The 16,974-nt window shown below is 44.8% G+C and overlaps 1 protein-coding gene across 1 annotated transcript in view; it reads right to left on the minus strand.

Moving 5' to 3' along the window:
* LOC143929924 (transmembrane protein 176B-like) overlaps positions 1 to 14,127 on the minus strand; it is a 30,110-nt gene extending 15,983 nt beyond the window's left edge. Inside the window, exons 1-2 of the mRNA XM_077453862.1 lie at positions 13,936 to 14,127; positions 5,543 to 5,656 (exon numbers count right to left, since the gene is read on the minus strand). Of these exons, the coding sequence (XP_077309988.1) occupies positions 5,543 to 5,656; positions 13,936 to 14,127 (306 nt within the window). The remainder of the gene's footprint in view (positions 1 to 5,542; positions 5,657 to 13,935) is intronic.
* Between the last annotated feature and the right edge of the window lie 2,847 nt (positions 14,128 to 16,974).

Raw genomic sequence — 16,974 nt, forward strand, 5'->3', positions numbered from 1 at the left:
GTACAGGACATCTATTCGTAAAGCATGGGTTAGGCTTATATACAGGCTACCTTCAAGTGAGTGAATACTGGCAAAATACTTAATAGGTCACCCTTAATGCACACTCATGACCCAACCACTCCTTGGATTCAAGGGAGATGAGGAACAGACAGGCATATAGACAAGTCAAAATTTATAGTACAGGACTTATTGATAGACTATGGGATATCCACAAGCAGTAAAGTAGAGGTGGGCAGCAATATATCAAAACAGAACTGCCAACAGCACCACAAAGAAACACAAGTTTTAAAAATCCCAAAAAGGCTCATAACAGCTTAAAGCACCTTGCGGTTAAAGCTTGCAACAGCTGAGGCCTGAACATTCACCTGGCAGAACATATAAACAGAGGACCATGTGGTAGCCTTGCAAATCTGGCATACAGGTGCCCAGGGCAGGACTTAAGGTGGTGGGGGCCCCTGGACTTGAGTCACTTTTGGGCCCTACCTTCTATACATTACTGTATTTATCGGCGTATAACATGCACCCCAAGTTTAGGAGGGAATTTTAAGGAAAAAAAAATTAAATTTAAATGCCCATCAATGCAGCCTTATCAGTGTCCATCTGCAGCCTTGTCCAGTTTCATTGCAGCCTTGTCAGTGTCATTTGCAGCCTTACCCCAGTGTCATTTGCAGCCTTGAAGCTTAAAAATGAGGCCACCGAGATACAGAGTCCTGTGTATCTCGGCTGCGTAACGACATATTCGGCGACCCATCACAGTTTGCTACAAAAGTGACATTCCGCCATCTTGGTACACCCCACACTCGTCCACAGTAAGGATACACTAAGAAGGGGTAAAGCAGACCTGTTGTTACACCCACGGGAGTTTTGCATTTTACACGCATTTATAACAGTAAAGTCAGTTTATATAGTGAAATAAAGGACTTAGAACTCAGTCTGACTACTTCGATCTTGAATTTTAAAAGCAGCGGGACCCTGCTCATCTCACAGGTTTTCTAATCTGACAGAAGTTCGCTGCTTTTAAAATTCAACATCTAAGTAGACGGAGTTGTAAGTACTGTATTTCACTATATATGTCTTTAATGTTATAAATACATCTAAAATGCAAAACTCCAGTGGGTGTAACATGTCTGCTTTATCCCTGGTGAAATGAGCTCTTATGGGGAAAAGTAAAAGCCCTTTCCTTAAGGGCCCAAGTCCTGGAAATAAGTTTAAATGGTTAAAGTCCACCTTTAAACAGAATAAAATGCACAGTTTGCAAGAGCCCACAAAACATTGCACCCTCTATAAGTGGATAGCGTGTGAAATGCCAGGCTCGAGCGGACTCTTCCTCCAGCTTCCTGTCCACACCCAAGTATATGCTTTCAGTTAACCTGAGCACAGTGTCAATGGACTACGAGGGCAGCAATCACCGCACATGTATTCCAGTGAGAACTACATGTCTGTCTTGCACTGTAGCAGGTGAGACTTGTAGTTTACTCATTCACAGATGTCTGAATGAATGATGCAAACTTCTCCTTCATAATGGGCATAACCCAAAGGGGTTATCAGGGTCTGGGAACTATAGATATGAACCACATCCATGGACCTCTACAGCACCCTGTGGAAAACTACACACTTTTCCCTATGTGCCAAGATGAGTGCCTAACATAGGATCCAGTGCCCCAAAGTAAACATTACAAGCTGTCCCCACACAATGAAGCCCAGGTACAGTCCCCAAGGCACACACTGAGGATCATCGATTTAGAAACTGCTAGATAGTCCAAGGCAAAAAGCAGTGAGATTTTGGAAGCCTCAGAGAAAAATACTGCATGGTTTAAAAATACTTTTCCACAGTAATAAAACAAAAATAAAAATATTTCCGATGGGAAGTGTTGGATGTGAGCTTGTTGTCGTAAACTCCGACTATGTTTATGCTCCATGGAACATTTGCTGTCTGACTTTCTGCCAACAAATGTTTTCTAGCAGGTTCTTAAAAAATATTTTGTCTGAAAGTCCGATCGTGTATACACAAGTCCGTCGCACAAAAGGCCAGGCATGCTCAGACGCAGAAGCGGCCGGTCTTGTAAACTAACATTCGTAATGGAGAATTAACATTTGTGATGTGGCAAATTAGGAAATCTCCAAATGCAGCACACAATTCTCTTCTTTAATGGGATAATAATGAAGCTGTTTGCTGGTGATACTGATGGTGTTATTGCAAACTAATTTTCAAAGGCTTTTTTTTTCCAAGTGATATCAATAATATTATTATTAATAATAATTAGTGCAAAATAAATAAAGCAAAAAGAAAAGTGCGAATCAACACTCAAACTTCTAACACAAAATTAGCAGAAGGAGCCCAAAGGGTGGCTCTAAAGGGCTGAAAAACCACGTAGTACATCTAGTAAGTCACTAAGTTCATAACTGTTGGCCAACATTTGTGTGATCGTGTGTATGCAAGACAAGTGCTGCTCTGTCTAATTGGGCGACTATGTGGCAGATGAGTTATGCACTTGGGGGCTAATGCCGCGTACACACGAGCGGATTGTATGGCGTACTTAGTCCGTCATACAATCCGACGGACAATCCGTCGTAGTTTCCACTGAACGGACTTGACCACACACGGATACACAAACAGTCCGTCGAAAGCTTGCGTGATGACGTGTACAGCACGTACGTAAATCCTTTCTGGGCATGCGCCATTCTTAGTCCGTCGAACTAGCATACTGATGACCGTATTGTCCGCTGAAACTAAAGTACGACGGACAGATTTTTGGAAAAACCGAAATTCTTAGTACTCCGGACTGCACGCTGAAAAAGTCCGCTGAAGCCCACACACGAGCGGATTGTCCGCTGAAATGTGTTTCAACGGACTAAGTACGTCAAACAGTTCGACCGCGTGTATGCGGCATTAGAATATGCATGCATCATACATACTAAGGGGAGTACAACTGGGGGAATCCATAGTGGAGAAGGATCTGGGGGTTTTGGTAGATCATAAGCTCAATAATAGCATGCAATGCCAAGCTGCGGTTTCCAAAGCGAGCAAAGTCCTTTCCTGTATTAAGAGAGGTATGTACTCCAGAGAGAGAGATATCATTTTGCCCCTGTTCAAATCATTAGTAAGACCTCATCTGGAATATGCAGTTCAGTTTTGGGCACCAGTTCTCAAAAAGGATATCGGTGAACTGGAGAAAGTGCAGAGATGGGCAACCAAACTGATAAGAGGCATGGAGGAACTCAGCTATGAGGAAATATTAGCGGAACTGAATTTATTCACTCTTGATAAGAGGAGATTAAGGGGGGATATGATCAACATGTACAAATATATAAAGGGAACTTGGTGTTGAGTTATTCACTTTACAGTCAACAAAGAGGACAAGGGGGCACTCTTTACGTCTAGAGGAAAAGATTTCATCTCCAAATACTGAAAGGTTTCTTCACAGTAAGAGCTGTATAAATGTGGAATAGACTCCCTGCAGAGGTGGTTATGGCCAGCTCAGTGGATTGCTTTAAGAAAGGCCTGGATTATTTCCTAAGTGTATATAATATAACTGGGTACTGACATTTATAGGGAAAGTTGATCCGGGGAAAATCCGATTGCCTCTCGGGGGATCAGGAAGGAATTTTTTCCCCTGCTTTAGCAAATTGGATTGTGCTCTGCTGGGGTTTGTTTTGCCTTCCTCTGGATCAACTGTGGGTATAGAATTGGGTATATGGGCTGATATGATTATATTTTTTATTTTTTTTTGTGGTTGAACTGGATGGACTTGTGTCTTTTTTCAACCTGACTAACTATGTAACTATGCAAGTTTGAGCCAACAACCATCAAACAAAAATCCACGGTTTTGTTAGCGGAAGGTCCGATCGTGTGTACGCAGCAAAAGAGTGGGCAGAGTTATGAGTGTAAACTAGGGGCAGCCCTAGCTATTTTTTGCCAGTGTCTAATCATCTAAATGTAGACCAATGGTCTATAAATACAAGTCCTGCATAATTAGGTTACATTTTTGGTTAGAGTGGCATTTGAACGTTGCAGGGTCTGTCGATAGCCGCAGCAGTTTATAAGGAAGGTCTAGTATGTTTCAGTATGAGAGGATGAGTGTGCAGGGTTTGCACAAACATGCATGCTCACTCAGCACTGGTGTTTGGCTACTTCCTAATCACCTGTAACCCAATCTGCTGTTTTTTGTCTGACCAAGCTTCCCCCTGACCTGTCCTTGGATCTGGCCTACCAATTATTACCCCAAGCTGTGTTTGGAATACTTTCTGCCTTCTGATTCTGCATTTCACTGCCCATCAGTTACTAATCTTGGTTTGTATCCTGACACGATCTTTGCTACTTTACTAGATACCTTACTGCCTGGTCATTACCAGTCCTGGGATCATCTCATAGCTATGTTCCGCTCTTATGCTTGGTGGTGGTTATGCCCCTACATCTGGTTCCTGCACAGTGGATTACAGTGATGTGACCTACACATCCGACACTGCCTGCAACTCTGGCCATCATACCAATCTGTGTCCCCATGTTACTGGTCTCCACTTCTAGGGCTGTTGAACCAGACCTGCAAGAAAAACACCTCTCAGCTTGGCTTCCACCAGGTACGGGACACAGTTTTATTCCTAGTTTATGCAGACATACTACATGTGGTGTTAGAGACTAGGGATGAGCTCGGTGTTCGACTCGAACATCAACCGTTCGTCTGTTCGGCGAATTCAGAACTTTGTGGACCGTTCGCACCAAATTCTTGTGGCACAAACGGCCCACAATGCACTACGCCATTGCAGTGCATTTCTGGCTCATGATTGGCCAAGCATGCACTGTGACCCCGCATGCTTGGCCAATCACAGTGACGGCAGCGAGGAGAGCCATAATTGGCCACAGGCAGGATGCCTGTGGCCAATTATAGCTCAGGGGGTTTAGTACACGCCCCACACTATATAAGGCCGCCAGCGCGGCGGCCTTGCGTAGTGTGTTCCAGCATGCAGGGAAAGGGCAAGATAGGCAGGGACAGTGTTCTTTTCTCAGGCATCTGCAGGAGTTAAAGTGGGTGTTGTGTGCCTCCAGCACAGTATACACCTGAAGATACCCCTTATTGTTGGTGGTGTCTGTTGCATATTAGCCTTTAAAATTAGCACTTTTGATTTTGAACGTTCGAGTCCCATCGACTTTAATAGGGTTCTAAAGTTTGTATGAATTTTTGGTCCTTTCGAAGGTTCTGGTGCGAACCGAATCAGGGGGTGTTCGGCTCATCCCTATTAGAGACTGGAATTTTGATACAGAAAATGGTATAGGGGGTGTGTTCTGTGAGTGTACTACAGATCACTCATACAGCCTTGATACCTTTCTTATCACTGGGATCTGCAGTGGGATACACAGTAATTAGTACCAAAAGGACCACAGGTAGGACATGAGGGGTTTACTGACTGGGTTCACATGTCTGCAACAGCTGTTTAGCCATTTCTGTTAAACACATACATTCTTTAGGTTATTAAATACATGGAAGGTTTTTTTTTTTCTTCCCAATATTGGTTTCATGATCTCGATTGTGCACATTACACTTACCGGAAATCCTACCCAGAAGTGTGTCCCAACATAGGCAAGATCAAGTTCTGGACGAATCACAGCCAAACTGATAGCCAGCATTACACTGATGAAACCAAAGGTCATAAAAGAGACCTGCAACAAGTGACAAAATTAAATTAGATTTTTTTAAAACAAAAGTTGCAGACAATGCAATTATATCAATACTATCAGGTATTAGATTACTTCATATGGTCGCTGCTGTTCACAAATGTCTATCTTTCTGAAAGAATTACAATTTTTCAGTAGAGGCTTGAACACATGAAGGTGAAGTAATGGAATTTTCTTTTTTTAGTTACCTGTAAAATCCCCTTCTTAAACATCACAGGACACAGGAGAGTTACTACTTAGACCACTGGATTATGCTAACCTCCACGCAATCGGACATTGGCAAGTGGCAAAGCTTGACCCAGCCCTGCATATCCTCTTCCACTCCCAGCTTTGCCTCAGTTTTAGTGGCAAGCAATACTGGAGTGAAACACAAGAGGATGAAATTGTGTCCTGTTGTGTATTCCATGAAAAGGATTTTACAAGTGTCACTAAACTCACATATTACATGCTGTTCATGCTCTGTCACTGAGATTTTTTGTATTCTGCAAGAAAAAAAAAAACACCCTGGTTGATCCTGCTGTTCTCCATCACATCCATTCAGTCCATGTCCCTATTTCAGCTGTGGATTTTGCAGAGCAGTGTTGGCAGCTCTGAGCATGCTCAGTTTTCAGTGACTTTCTATGCTGAGCATTTCTTCCCAATTACATCCGAGTAGCCCATGTGACTATAGAGTCACACATTTTTTGATTATTAAAACAATTACAGTGCCATCATCCATATACACACAGAGACAAAGTGATACTGAACAAAGGCTGTTTCATTTACATTAATTGTACATCACACCTTCGACCAAAAAGAAGTAACCGGGATGGCCATTATAGGGCCTGGACTTTCAACTGAGGTTGTCATCCACCAAGGCCCAAACAACTATCTGGTAAAGCTTGGCAAACACACCAGTAGCTAGCATTACAGATCTGAGAAATCAAGACCTGATGCTGAAAAGCCCATGAAGCACCAACTCTTCTGGTGGAATGGGCCTTCACAGGGAGGGGAAAACCTTTTCCTTCAAGTCATACATCTGAGAAGTGACTTGCTGAATCCACCTAGCAGTTGTGGATCAAGAGGCAGCCCATCTGTTCTAGGAGCCTTCAGGCTGCCCAGAGCCACAGTCTTGATTTGTCAATCTTATGCTATGACTCACACAGCCCTGGCCACATTTAAACACTGTAGAGCACTAGCCGCATCCAAAAAAAGTGCAGAGAATTAGCCTTGATATTTTGGAGCCAGACAAAAAGGAAGGCAACACTGGTGATACAAAGGAAACGCTGAGGACACCTGGGGCAGAAAGGAGATTTGAGGTCTCACAAACCACCTTAACCTTCTATAATACTCGGACAAAGCTGTAAGTTCCTCCTGATTGAAGAAATTGCCACGAGAAATGTCAACATGCATGAAAAAAGATGGAGAGAAAAAGCCTGAATAAGTTCAACCAATTACTTTCATAAGGGTGATGGCAAGTTTTATAAGGATGAAGGTTTTATGGCCTTCAGTAAGGTGTGAGGGGCGTTTGCAGGGGCTGTTGGTGACGGGATATTCAGAGTCAGTCCTCCGCAAAATAATGTAAAGGGGCAATGTGATATAAAGGGGACTGCACTGTAATGATTACAGTGACCCTAGCAATCACTGCCCTCCATCACAGTGCCCCTTGCAGTCACCCCCCCCCTTTCTCTCTAATCGCAGCACTCCCTTTTACTCTCTACCTCCCTTGCATGTTCCTACCTTTGGCAGGACAGAGGCAGGATTCAGTCTGTGTGCCCCCTCCAGGGTCTCTCCACCACCCTGCCGATTGTCATTCTATCAGCAGGGCAAGGGACGGGAGGAGCTGCAGATCTGGATCATATTAACAAGTGGGGGATTACCAAATTACCAGTTTGTTGATATGAAAAGAATCTCGCTCTCTCTGCAGATCTCCATCTTCTCATGCCCCCTGCTCTCCTGATAGGATGATATCCAGGAGAGGAAACACAGGTATGGCTGCATACCAGGGAGGTGAGCGCTGACTGCAGTCTGTATTAGCTGGTTCTGCCATGGCTATTTATGTATGCCCCTACTGTGGTTTTGTCCGACTGGACGTCGGAGTAGGGTGATCTAGAACCGAAAAAAAGTAAGCCAAATCACCCTGAGCTCCAGGGCATTGATCAGAATCTGGACTTCCTTTACCACAATATTTCCTGAACTGACACGGAATCCATTGGGCCATGCAGATCTGTCTGTCTACATGGCCCAATCCGGTTAACATAGAATGGTCAGGTAGAGGAGACAGATTTTCCATATGTAGGCCCAGGTACAGGAATCAGCGTAACGCAACAGTGAACACTACGTGCTTCACGGAAGGATTCCTCAGAGGATCCTATTAGTGATGTGTGCATAAAAGTCAAGGTTTAAGCCTTATGCCCCGTACACACGAGAGGACTTATGTCCGACAGACTTCCAAAGGAGTTCCGCCGGAATTCCGCCGGAGTTCTGACAGACTTTTCGGCCGAACGGACTTGGCCACACACGATCACACTAAACTCCGACGGATTCGAACGTGATGACGTACGACCCGACTCGAATAAGGAAGTTCATAGCCAGTAGCCAATAGCTGCCCTAGCGTCGGTTTTAGTCCGTCGGAGTAGCATACACACGAGCGGATTTTTCGAAGGGGACCGGGTCCGGCGGAGTTCCGTCGGGAAAATTTGAAGCATGCTTCATTTCTAAAGTCCATCAGACTTTTGCGAAGCTAAAGTCCGTTGCAGCCCACACACGATCGGATAGTCTGACGGACTCGGTCTGACGGACTTTGGATGTTGAAAAGTCCGCTCGTGTGTACGGGGCATAAGAGTATTCAGTCCAAAATGGGGGGGGGGAGAGAAGAGAAAGCACTTAAGTCCAGCTCCACAAGGGGAGACACCACACCAGGGTCAGTGCAGCTTAAGAGGAGCTCACTGAGGCAAATCCTTCATTCAAAAAAGATGGGGACAATTAATGTCCAAATCCAAAACGTATGAAGAGCAATATGTATTCATGGATGGGTGGAATTCACAACTATAAGATTTTCCACTTCAGGGCTTAAAGATGGTCTCAAAAAATGGTCCTAGCTGCTGCCTCCATTGCCTCAAGAAGGAATAAACTGCCTGCCTAATGTTTTTGTGTTTAGGGTACTTGCACTGTGTTGCACATTCCAATTGAGACCACCAATCACTCCCTGAGAAGCAACTTGTCCAGAATGGGGATTCCCAAAAGGACAGCAGAATATCAAATACTGGGGCCAGGCCAAAAAGCAGAGATGCTAATTGAAAGCATTGTTCCCCACCACAAAGGACAGATAGTGCTGGTGAGGTGGAAACACACCCCCCTTCCCAAAAAACAAAAAAAAAACAGGGATGCGGAGGTAGGCTTCCTTGATAGAGGAAAGCAACCACGGAATGCAAATATTCCATGTTTAACCTTTCTGGTCCTGCAACCAGGGTAATGACCCTCTGAGCCCATAATGGGTCTAATGTGGGAAACAACACTGATCTGTTGGTCTTGTGAAACACACATTTAACAGCATGAATCATGGGGGAGGCAGCTTGTAGGCCCTGGACACAATGTTTTCAAACCACATATCAGAGACACCTCGAGTTCATGTGGCTAAAAAGGCTTCTATATGTCCCCCCACTTACAGAAGTGGGGATGCCCCTTCATCAAAAGGGGACTCATTGCCTGTCTTTTGGTCCCAGGTTTTCTTTCGAAAGGAAGCCATTTGCTTAGACCCAGCTTAGACCACATCACATGTGGTTCAATCGCTGTTTATGTAGTATGTGTGCAGGAACTAAGCACATGTATGGACGGGGTGATGGGGATGCTTTACATTTTTTTACATTTTTATTTTATGGAATTTATTTTTCCCCATAGAACTTTATTGAAACACAAGGGATCAAACAAGCCCCCTAGGTCAAAGCTTTGGAACATTGACATGTACTCTTTATAGAAAAATTGGGGGTCTATTAGACCCCAATGCCTCCCCTGCCTTCCAAAGCAGCTAATTGAGCACAGATAGTGATATCATCATTTCTGGCTTCATTAGTCATGGAGGAGATCGGGGAACGGATGTTCCTGCATCCTCTCCGTGTGATGCTATCCCAGCCAGTTGCCACAGTCCCAGATCCGTTCCTGGGAGGAACAGAAATGCCGTTCCTTCTCAGTACTTTAATAGTGATCAGGTGGCCGTAGTGCTGCCCAAATCACTTTAAACAGCCAATCGCTGTTGTAAAAAAACAGCTTGGTATAACCACTTGCTGACAGGATGGATATAATGTATATTAGAGCTGCACGATTCTGGTTAAAATGAGAATCACAATTTTTTTTGCTTAGAATAAAGATCACGATTCTCACGGCATAACATCTTTCATATTCCACAAAAAAATTGGGCTAACTTTACGGTTTCGTTTTTTTTGTTTTTTGATTATTCATTAAAGTGCATTTTTTCCCCCAAAAAATAATTAAGACTACTGCGCAAATACAGTGTGACATAAAATATTGCAACAACTGCCATTTTATTCTCTAGGGTCTATGCTAAAAAAAAAAAAAATTATAATACATACATATTAAATGATATATTATAGTGTGTATGTTTGGGGGTTCCAAGTAATTTTCTAGCAAAAAAAGTGTCAGAAAATGTTTAGCCTTTAAGTGGTTAAACTGACCTCATTTACAAATCAAGTTCATTCCTTTGATCTAAAGAACTAGTTAGTGCAGGACACCAAAGTTGGGCCCTGGACGAGCACCAGTATTTGGGTTGTGGTCCCTTTAAGGGAGTCGTGATGGTGTTCAGGGGGTGACCCAAAATGGGTGAGGAATTCTCGGCAGCAGAATTAATCCAGAGAGGACTGGCTCGCGGTCCTCTGCCTTAATGAGTGTTATTTGGGGCCCGGAATTTTGGAGGCTCTAAAGTGATATTCGGGTGGGAAAGAGCCTCCACCCCTGACCAGAGAATCAATATACAGGGGGTTAAAGGCCTCCAGGAAACCGCTCAAAAAAGACAGGAAGTAGTGAAGAGGTGGGGGTGAGGAGGAGTAGGTAATTGCACCTGTCGTGGTGAGCTGAGAACCTGTTGGAGGCTGCTAAATATTCGATAAGGAGTCTCAAAACTCTAGGGCGAAGACCTGTCCACAAAACTGTATGCATCTTTCCTTTACTTTGTGCTGAAAATATGCGGACTTTATTTTATGCTGAAGATAAGCAGACTTTGTTTTATATTTTTGACCTGTGTGCTGAAGGAAGCCTTATTTTGTATTTGCTTACAAATAAAAGCCTTTTTGTTTCAAGTTTAAATGGTTTATGCACTTAATCCCGTGGAGCTATCATCCCCCAAAGTTTACTATATATATGGGGACCTGGACTGTTTACGGTTGTCCTGCAGTAAATCCTTACTGATATCGCGTTGTTCCAGTACAGTGGAAAAGGCAGCCATAAATGTTTCCTTGGACACAAGGGTACCTGAGAAAGGAGCCCCTGAAGGAGCAAGTGAAAAACCAGATGATGATTCAGAGCCAGTCTGTTGCTACAGAATTTAGTTTGTGGCAGGGCCGACAAACCTATCAGTGTTCACCTTGTTCTGGTCAGGCATACCCTGCATGGTCTTCAGCAGACCACAGCTCTGGATCTGTACACCACCCCACCAGCTAACCCAAGCAAAGCATTAGCCTGCCAAGGTGTGCACCACATGCAAGATTTAATGCCAATACAATTTACAGGCCTTCCCGTTCTTACCACTGGGATACGGGTACAGTCCTCCTGAAAGTGTAAGGCCGCGTACACACGGGCGGACTGTTCGCCCAACCTTGTCCGCTGAACAGTGTTTGGGCGGACAGTCCGCTCGTGTGTGGGCTTTCAGCGGACAGTTGGACGGACAAAGTCTTTCGGAAATTCCGAAAAACTGTCCGCTGAAACTGTGTTTGAGCGAACAGTCCGCCCGTGTGTAGGCTACTTTCGAAATGAGCAAACTGTTCCCGCTCGGAAAGTCCGCCCATTTCGAGCGCGTGTACAGGTAGGCGGGGCCCGCGAAGGAGACGTCGCGGGCTCCGCCGCCTGGAATGGACTTAAAGGGGAACCCAACGCCGAAAAAAATCGGCGTGGGGGTTCCCCCAAAGTCCACACCAGACCCTTGTCCGAGCACGCTACCCGGCCGGCCAGGAAAGGGGGGCGAGCGCGCCCCCCCTCCTGAGCCGTACCAGGCCGCGTGCCCTCAACATGGGGGGTGCCTTGGGGAAGGGGGGGCCGCGCGGCCCCCCCACCCCAAAGCACCTTGTCCCCATGTTGATGAGGACAAGGGCCTCTTCCCGACAACCCTGGCCGTTGGTTGTCGGGGTCTGCGGGCGGGGGGCTTATCGGAATCCGGGAGCCCCCTTTAAGAAGGGGGCCCCCGGATACCGGCCCCCCACCCTATGTGAATGAGTATGGGGTACAATGTACCCCTACCCATTCACCTGTGAAATAAAGTACAAAAAAAAACACAACACAGGGAAAAAATATTTTATTGCACAGCTCCGGGGGTCTTCCGTCTTCGGGGGTCTTCTCGCCGGACTCCTCCGCTATCTGTGTGTAGCTCTTTTGCTAGCGGAGGAGTCCGGCTTTCTTCCTCCCCGCCGCCGGCCTCTTCTCCCGACTTCGGGGGTCTTGTCCCCCTCTTCGGTTCTTCTGCCGGGCCACCGCGCCTTCTTGTAGCTCTTTTGCAGGCGGTGGCCCGGTCTTCTGTCGCCGCTGCCTTCCGTTCTTCTGTCGCCGCCTTCGGTTCTTCTGCCGGGCCACCGCGCCTTCTTGTAGCTCTTTTACAGGCGGTGGCCCGGTCTTCTGTCGCCGCTGTCGTCGTCGCCGCCGCCTTCCGTTCTTGTTCTTCTTCTTGTTCTTCTTCTTCTTCTCCTGGAGATGTTGACTCGACGAGCTCTCCGGCCGGAATGCCAGAGCCGCGCTGTGCGGTCACTTATATAGTGACAATGGGGCGGTGTCACATGGTATATGTCACATGGGTTGGTCACATGGGTTGATGTCACATGGGGACTATGACATAAGGGGGAGGGGTCACCATGTGACCAACCCATGTGACATATACCATGTGACACCGCCCCATTGTCACTATATAAGTGACCGCACAGCGCGGCGTTGGCGTTGGGGTTCCCCTTTAAGCCCATTCCAGGCGGCGGAGCCCGCGACGTCTCCTTCGCGGGCCCCGCCTACCTGTACACGCGCTCGAAATGGGCGGATTTGCCTCCTCCTTACGTGGGCGAGTCCGTTCATTTCAAAAGTTGAGCGAACTGTTTGGCAAACAGTTCGCTGAAACAGTCCGCTCGTGTGTGGGCAAGTCCGCTCATGCAAATTTTGAGCGGACTGTTTGCCGAAACTGTTTGACGAACAAGGTTGGGCAAACAGTCCGCGCTTGTGTACGCGGCCTAAGTGTCCTGGCTTTTAGGGACCAATCCAGAAAACTGCTGATATAGAGCACTGAGAATCAGCAAAAGTAGTTGTAAAGGAGGTCTTAGTAGAAAGATTATCCCAGCAGAGAGCAACAGGTCCAACACGTTCAGCCTTCAGCAAAAAAAACAGGCATCACTGGAGGGCTGGGTCAAGATTAGCTTTTTTGCCAGTGTCCAATCATCTTGAGGTGGAACACAACCCAATGATTTAAGAACAAAATTTTCCTATAAACAAATAAGCATACCAAAGAGAGGTACTTGCATAATGCTTCAGGCTCCCTCTCTTGTATGTCCTCCCCAAGCACTTATGCAATCTCTGCATTGACAATCTTTGCAGGATTGTGTGAGACTTACCCGCCCTATGCTAGCATTCTGACAAACATCAGGGAAAGAGAGGGAAGGTAGCCACAGTGCTCCAGGACAGAGCCCTCAACATTCCCAGAAATGTCATAGATGAATAAAGTTTTGTGTGTAGCGGGGGGCTAAAGCGGGGGGGGGGGGGGGTTGGGGGGCAAACAGCCATTGTTAAGCACATACCTCTTTGGCATGCTTACCTCCTTACTCTCTTCAATGTGAGGAAGGGGTATGGCTTAAATCTTGACTTGGGTAGAAGACCATGCCTCATGCGCACTTTGGGGTTAGGATCCAAGAGTGCTGCGCAGAGATCAATTTGAAGATTAAGCCCACTATGTGCTTGCTTGTTACCTTAGAAACATTTTAAACCAGCTTAGGTTTCTTTTTTAAATGTGCTTTTTTATTAATATACCATATGAAAACAGAAAGAAATAATAAGTAATAAAAGATCCAATGAAGTACTCTAAGTAGTACCCCAATCCCTAGATATATTCCGGCTGGCTGGTTGCATTGTCCATCTTTTTTCACCAGTCTTACTTTTTTGATGGCATCCAACAGGCCGTCCATGCAGGACCGCTGGTTAATGTTGATATTTATGACTGTTCCCTCGGGGGTCTCACAAAAGACTTTACCATCCGCCATCTTAATAGTACTGACTGCCACCATCCTGTGCCAATGCAAAAAAAAAAATAATAATTAAATGGCCAGTTAAATAAATCTTGGACAGTGTAACATGTTGAGTATAATACAAGTACATAATTTAGATTTCTAAAATTAGCTATGTATTCTGTTTCAGAAGAGAGGCAGCTAGAAGAGAAGAAAAAAAAATGGTTATGTTTGTTTATGCACAAAAACACACATAATAGAGCATAACGTTTTTTTTCTTTTAGGGACATTCAAACAGATGCATAAACATGCACTACGTTCAGATCTGTAGGACTGAGGACATGGATTTTACGCATTTTTGTTTAAAATGCATGTCTGTACGTAGGCCCTGTTCACACTTAATTGATGCTGCCACATTGCTTTTTTTTTTTTTTTTTGCATGATTTTGTGGTGCATTTTTGAATGGGCCTCTCTCTGCTCCAAAAATGCACCAAAGAAGCTCATGTACCAAATGTCGGCACTGAACCAGGCGCGTATTCTATTGCGTTTTTTTTGCTAGAATCATGCGATTCTGCCTGCAATTTGAGTCGGGTGTGAACGGGGCCTTATACACAGATGAAAAAGATGCATCCTGCAAGAGGATATAGAGCTACAATTTCACGCTGTTGATGTTTTTTTAAGAGACAAATATTTTACTGATCATTTATGCAGGAACCTTTTGTGTCATAAAAACCTTGCATATGTGATCAGAAAAAATTGTTATTGTTGTACATGTTTAACCTCATGCCCCGTTCAGACGATCAGACTTTTAGCCAACAAAACCGTGGATTTTTGTTTGAAGGTTGCTGGCTCAAACTTGTCTTGTGTACACACGGTCACACAAATGTTGGCCAACAATACAGAATACGGTGACATACGACAAGCAGAGAAAAAGGAAGTTCAATAGCCAGTGCTGCTCCTTCTGCTTGATTCAGAGCATGCGTGAACTTTTGTGCGATGGACTTGTGTACACACGATCGGACTTTCCGACGACAAAGTTTTGTTGGCGGAAAATTTGAGAACTTGCCAAGAAACATTTGTTGGTGGAAAGTCCGACAGCAAATGTTTTATGGAGCATACACATGGTCGGACTTTCCGACAACAAGCTCACATCCAACATTTCCCGTCGGAAAATCCGACCATGTGTATGCGGCATAACTCTCTAACTCAGGCTCTGTCTGCCAGCAAGATCCTGCATATAAACATTAGTAAACTGCATCCACGTGCAAGAGAATTATTCTTCCTATGGACATAGAAAAAATACACACATCTGAATCAGACTATGCATGTCCATTGTTAAGGTAGACCCTGCAGTAAAAAGTAAGTCCCACTTAATATAACAGGTAACCTACCACCACACTAAACGGCAGCATAAAGGCAGAAAAAAAAAAATAGGTTATTAAATACTGTATACTTGGCATCATTATTCTTACAGCAAAACCTTAGGGAATGCGGAGAATCTGAAATCTCACAAAAACTCTCCAGGCACTGTGCTGGAGGATTATTATTTCATATTTGAGGTACTCGGCATTCCCCAAAATATCACTGGAAGAATAGGGATGCCACTCCTGCAGTATGAAAGTTGAGGGTATGCCAAATACATCTTTTTACACCATTGTTCCCCCCCCCCCTCACTTTCATGCAGCTATATATGTGTAAAGAAGGCCCAGATAAATTAACCACTTCAGCTCAGAAAGGTTTACCCCCCCCCCTTCATGACCAGGACTTTTTTTGCGATATGGTACTGCGTTACTTTAACTGACAATTGTGCTGTCACGCGATGCTGTATCCAAATAAAATTGATGCATTTGATCACCTTTACGGTTTTTATTTTTTGCACTATAAACAAAAAAGGCCAACAATTTTGAAAAAAAATAATAATAATAAGAATAATAATATATTTCTCATTTCTGCAATAAAACATATCCAATAAAAAAAATTTAATAAAAAAAAAATGTCTTCATCAATTTAGGCCAATATGTATACTACATGTTTTTGGTATAAAAACACCCACAGCATATGCAGTATTGATTGGTTGCACAAAAGTTATAGCGTCTACAAACTATGGGATATTTTTATGGATTTGTATTCATTTTTTACTAGCAATGGCAGTAATCATATAGTGGGACTGCTACACTGCGACGGACAAATCAGATGCTAAGTGACTCTTTTTTGGGGACCAGAGACACTAAGGCCGCGTACACACGCGGGGACTGTTCGCCCAACTTTGTCCGCTGAACAGTGTTTCGGCAAACAGTCCGCTCGTGTGTGGGCTTTCAGCGGACAGTTTCAGCGAACAGTCCGCTGAACAAGGTTTTTCGGAAATTCCGAAAAACTGTCCGCTGAAACCTTGTTTCAGCGAACAGTCCCCTCGTGTGTAGGCTTGTTCGTCAAACTAAGTTCCGCGCATGCTCAGAAAGGATTTACACGCCGAAAGTTATAATGCAGTGTATAGGACGTCGTATTTTTCGTCCCGTCGTACGTGCCGTTCACGTCATCGCGCACGGTTTCAGCAAACTGTTCGTCCGTCGTGTGTGGCCATGTCCGTCCATGCTAATTTTGAGCGGACTGTTTGCCGAAACTGTTTGACGGACAAAGTTGGGCGAACAGTCCCCGCGTGTGTACGCGGCCTAATACAGTGATTAGTACTAAAAAATATGCACTGTCATGGAAGGGGTTAACATTAGGGGTGATCAAGGGTTAAATGTGTCCCTAGGGAGTACTTCCTAATGGTGTGGGGAGTGCTTTAACTGTGGGAAGACAGAGATCCGTGAAACACAGGATCTCTATCTTCCCTATTAACAGAACGGTGACCTGCCTTGTTTACTCAGGAACAATCGGCAGGTCCCGATAGAACTTCGGGTCTGC

Source organism: Lithobates pipiens, unplaced genomic scaffold, assembly GCF_037356315.1.
Source record: "Lithobates pipiens isolate NorthernLeopardFrog02 unplaced genomic scaffold, aLitPip1_a1.2 Scaffold_25, whole genome shotgun sequence".
NCBI lineage: Eukaryota > Metazoa > Chordata > Amphibia > Anura > Ranidae > Lithobates > Lithobates pipiens.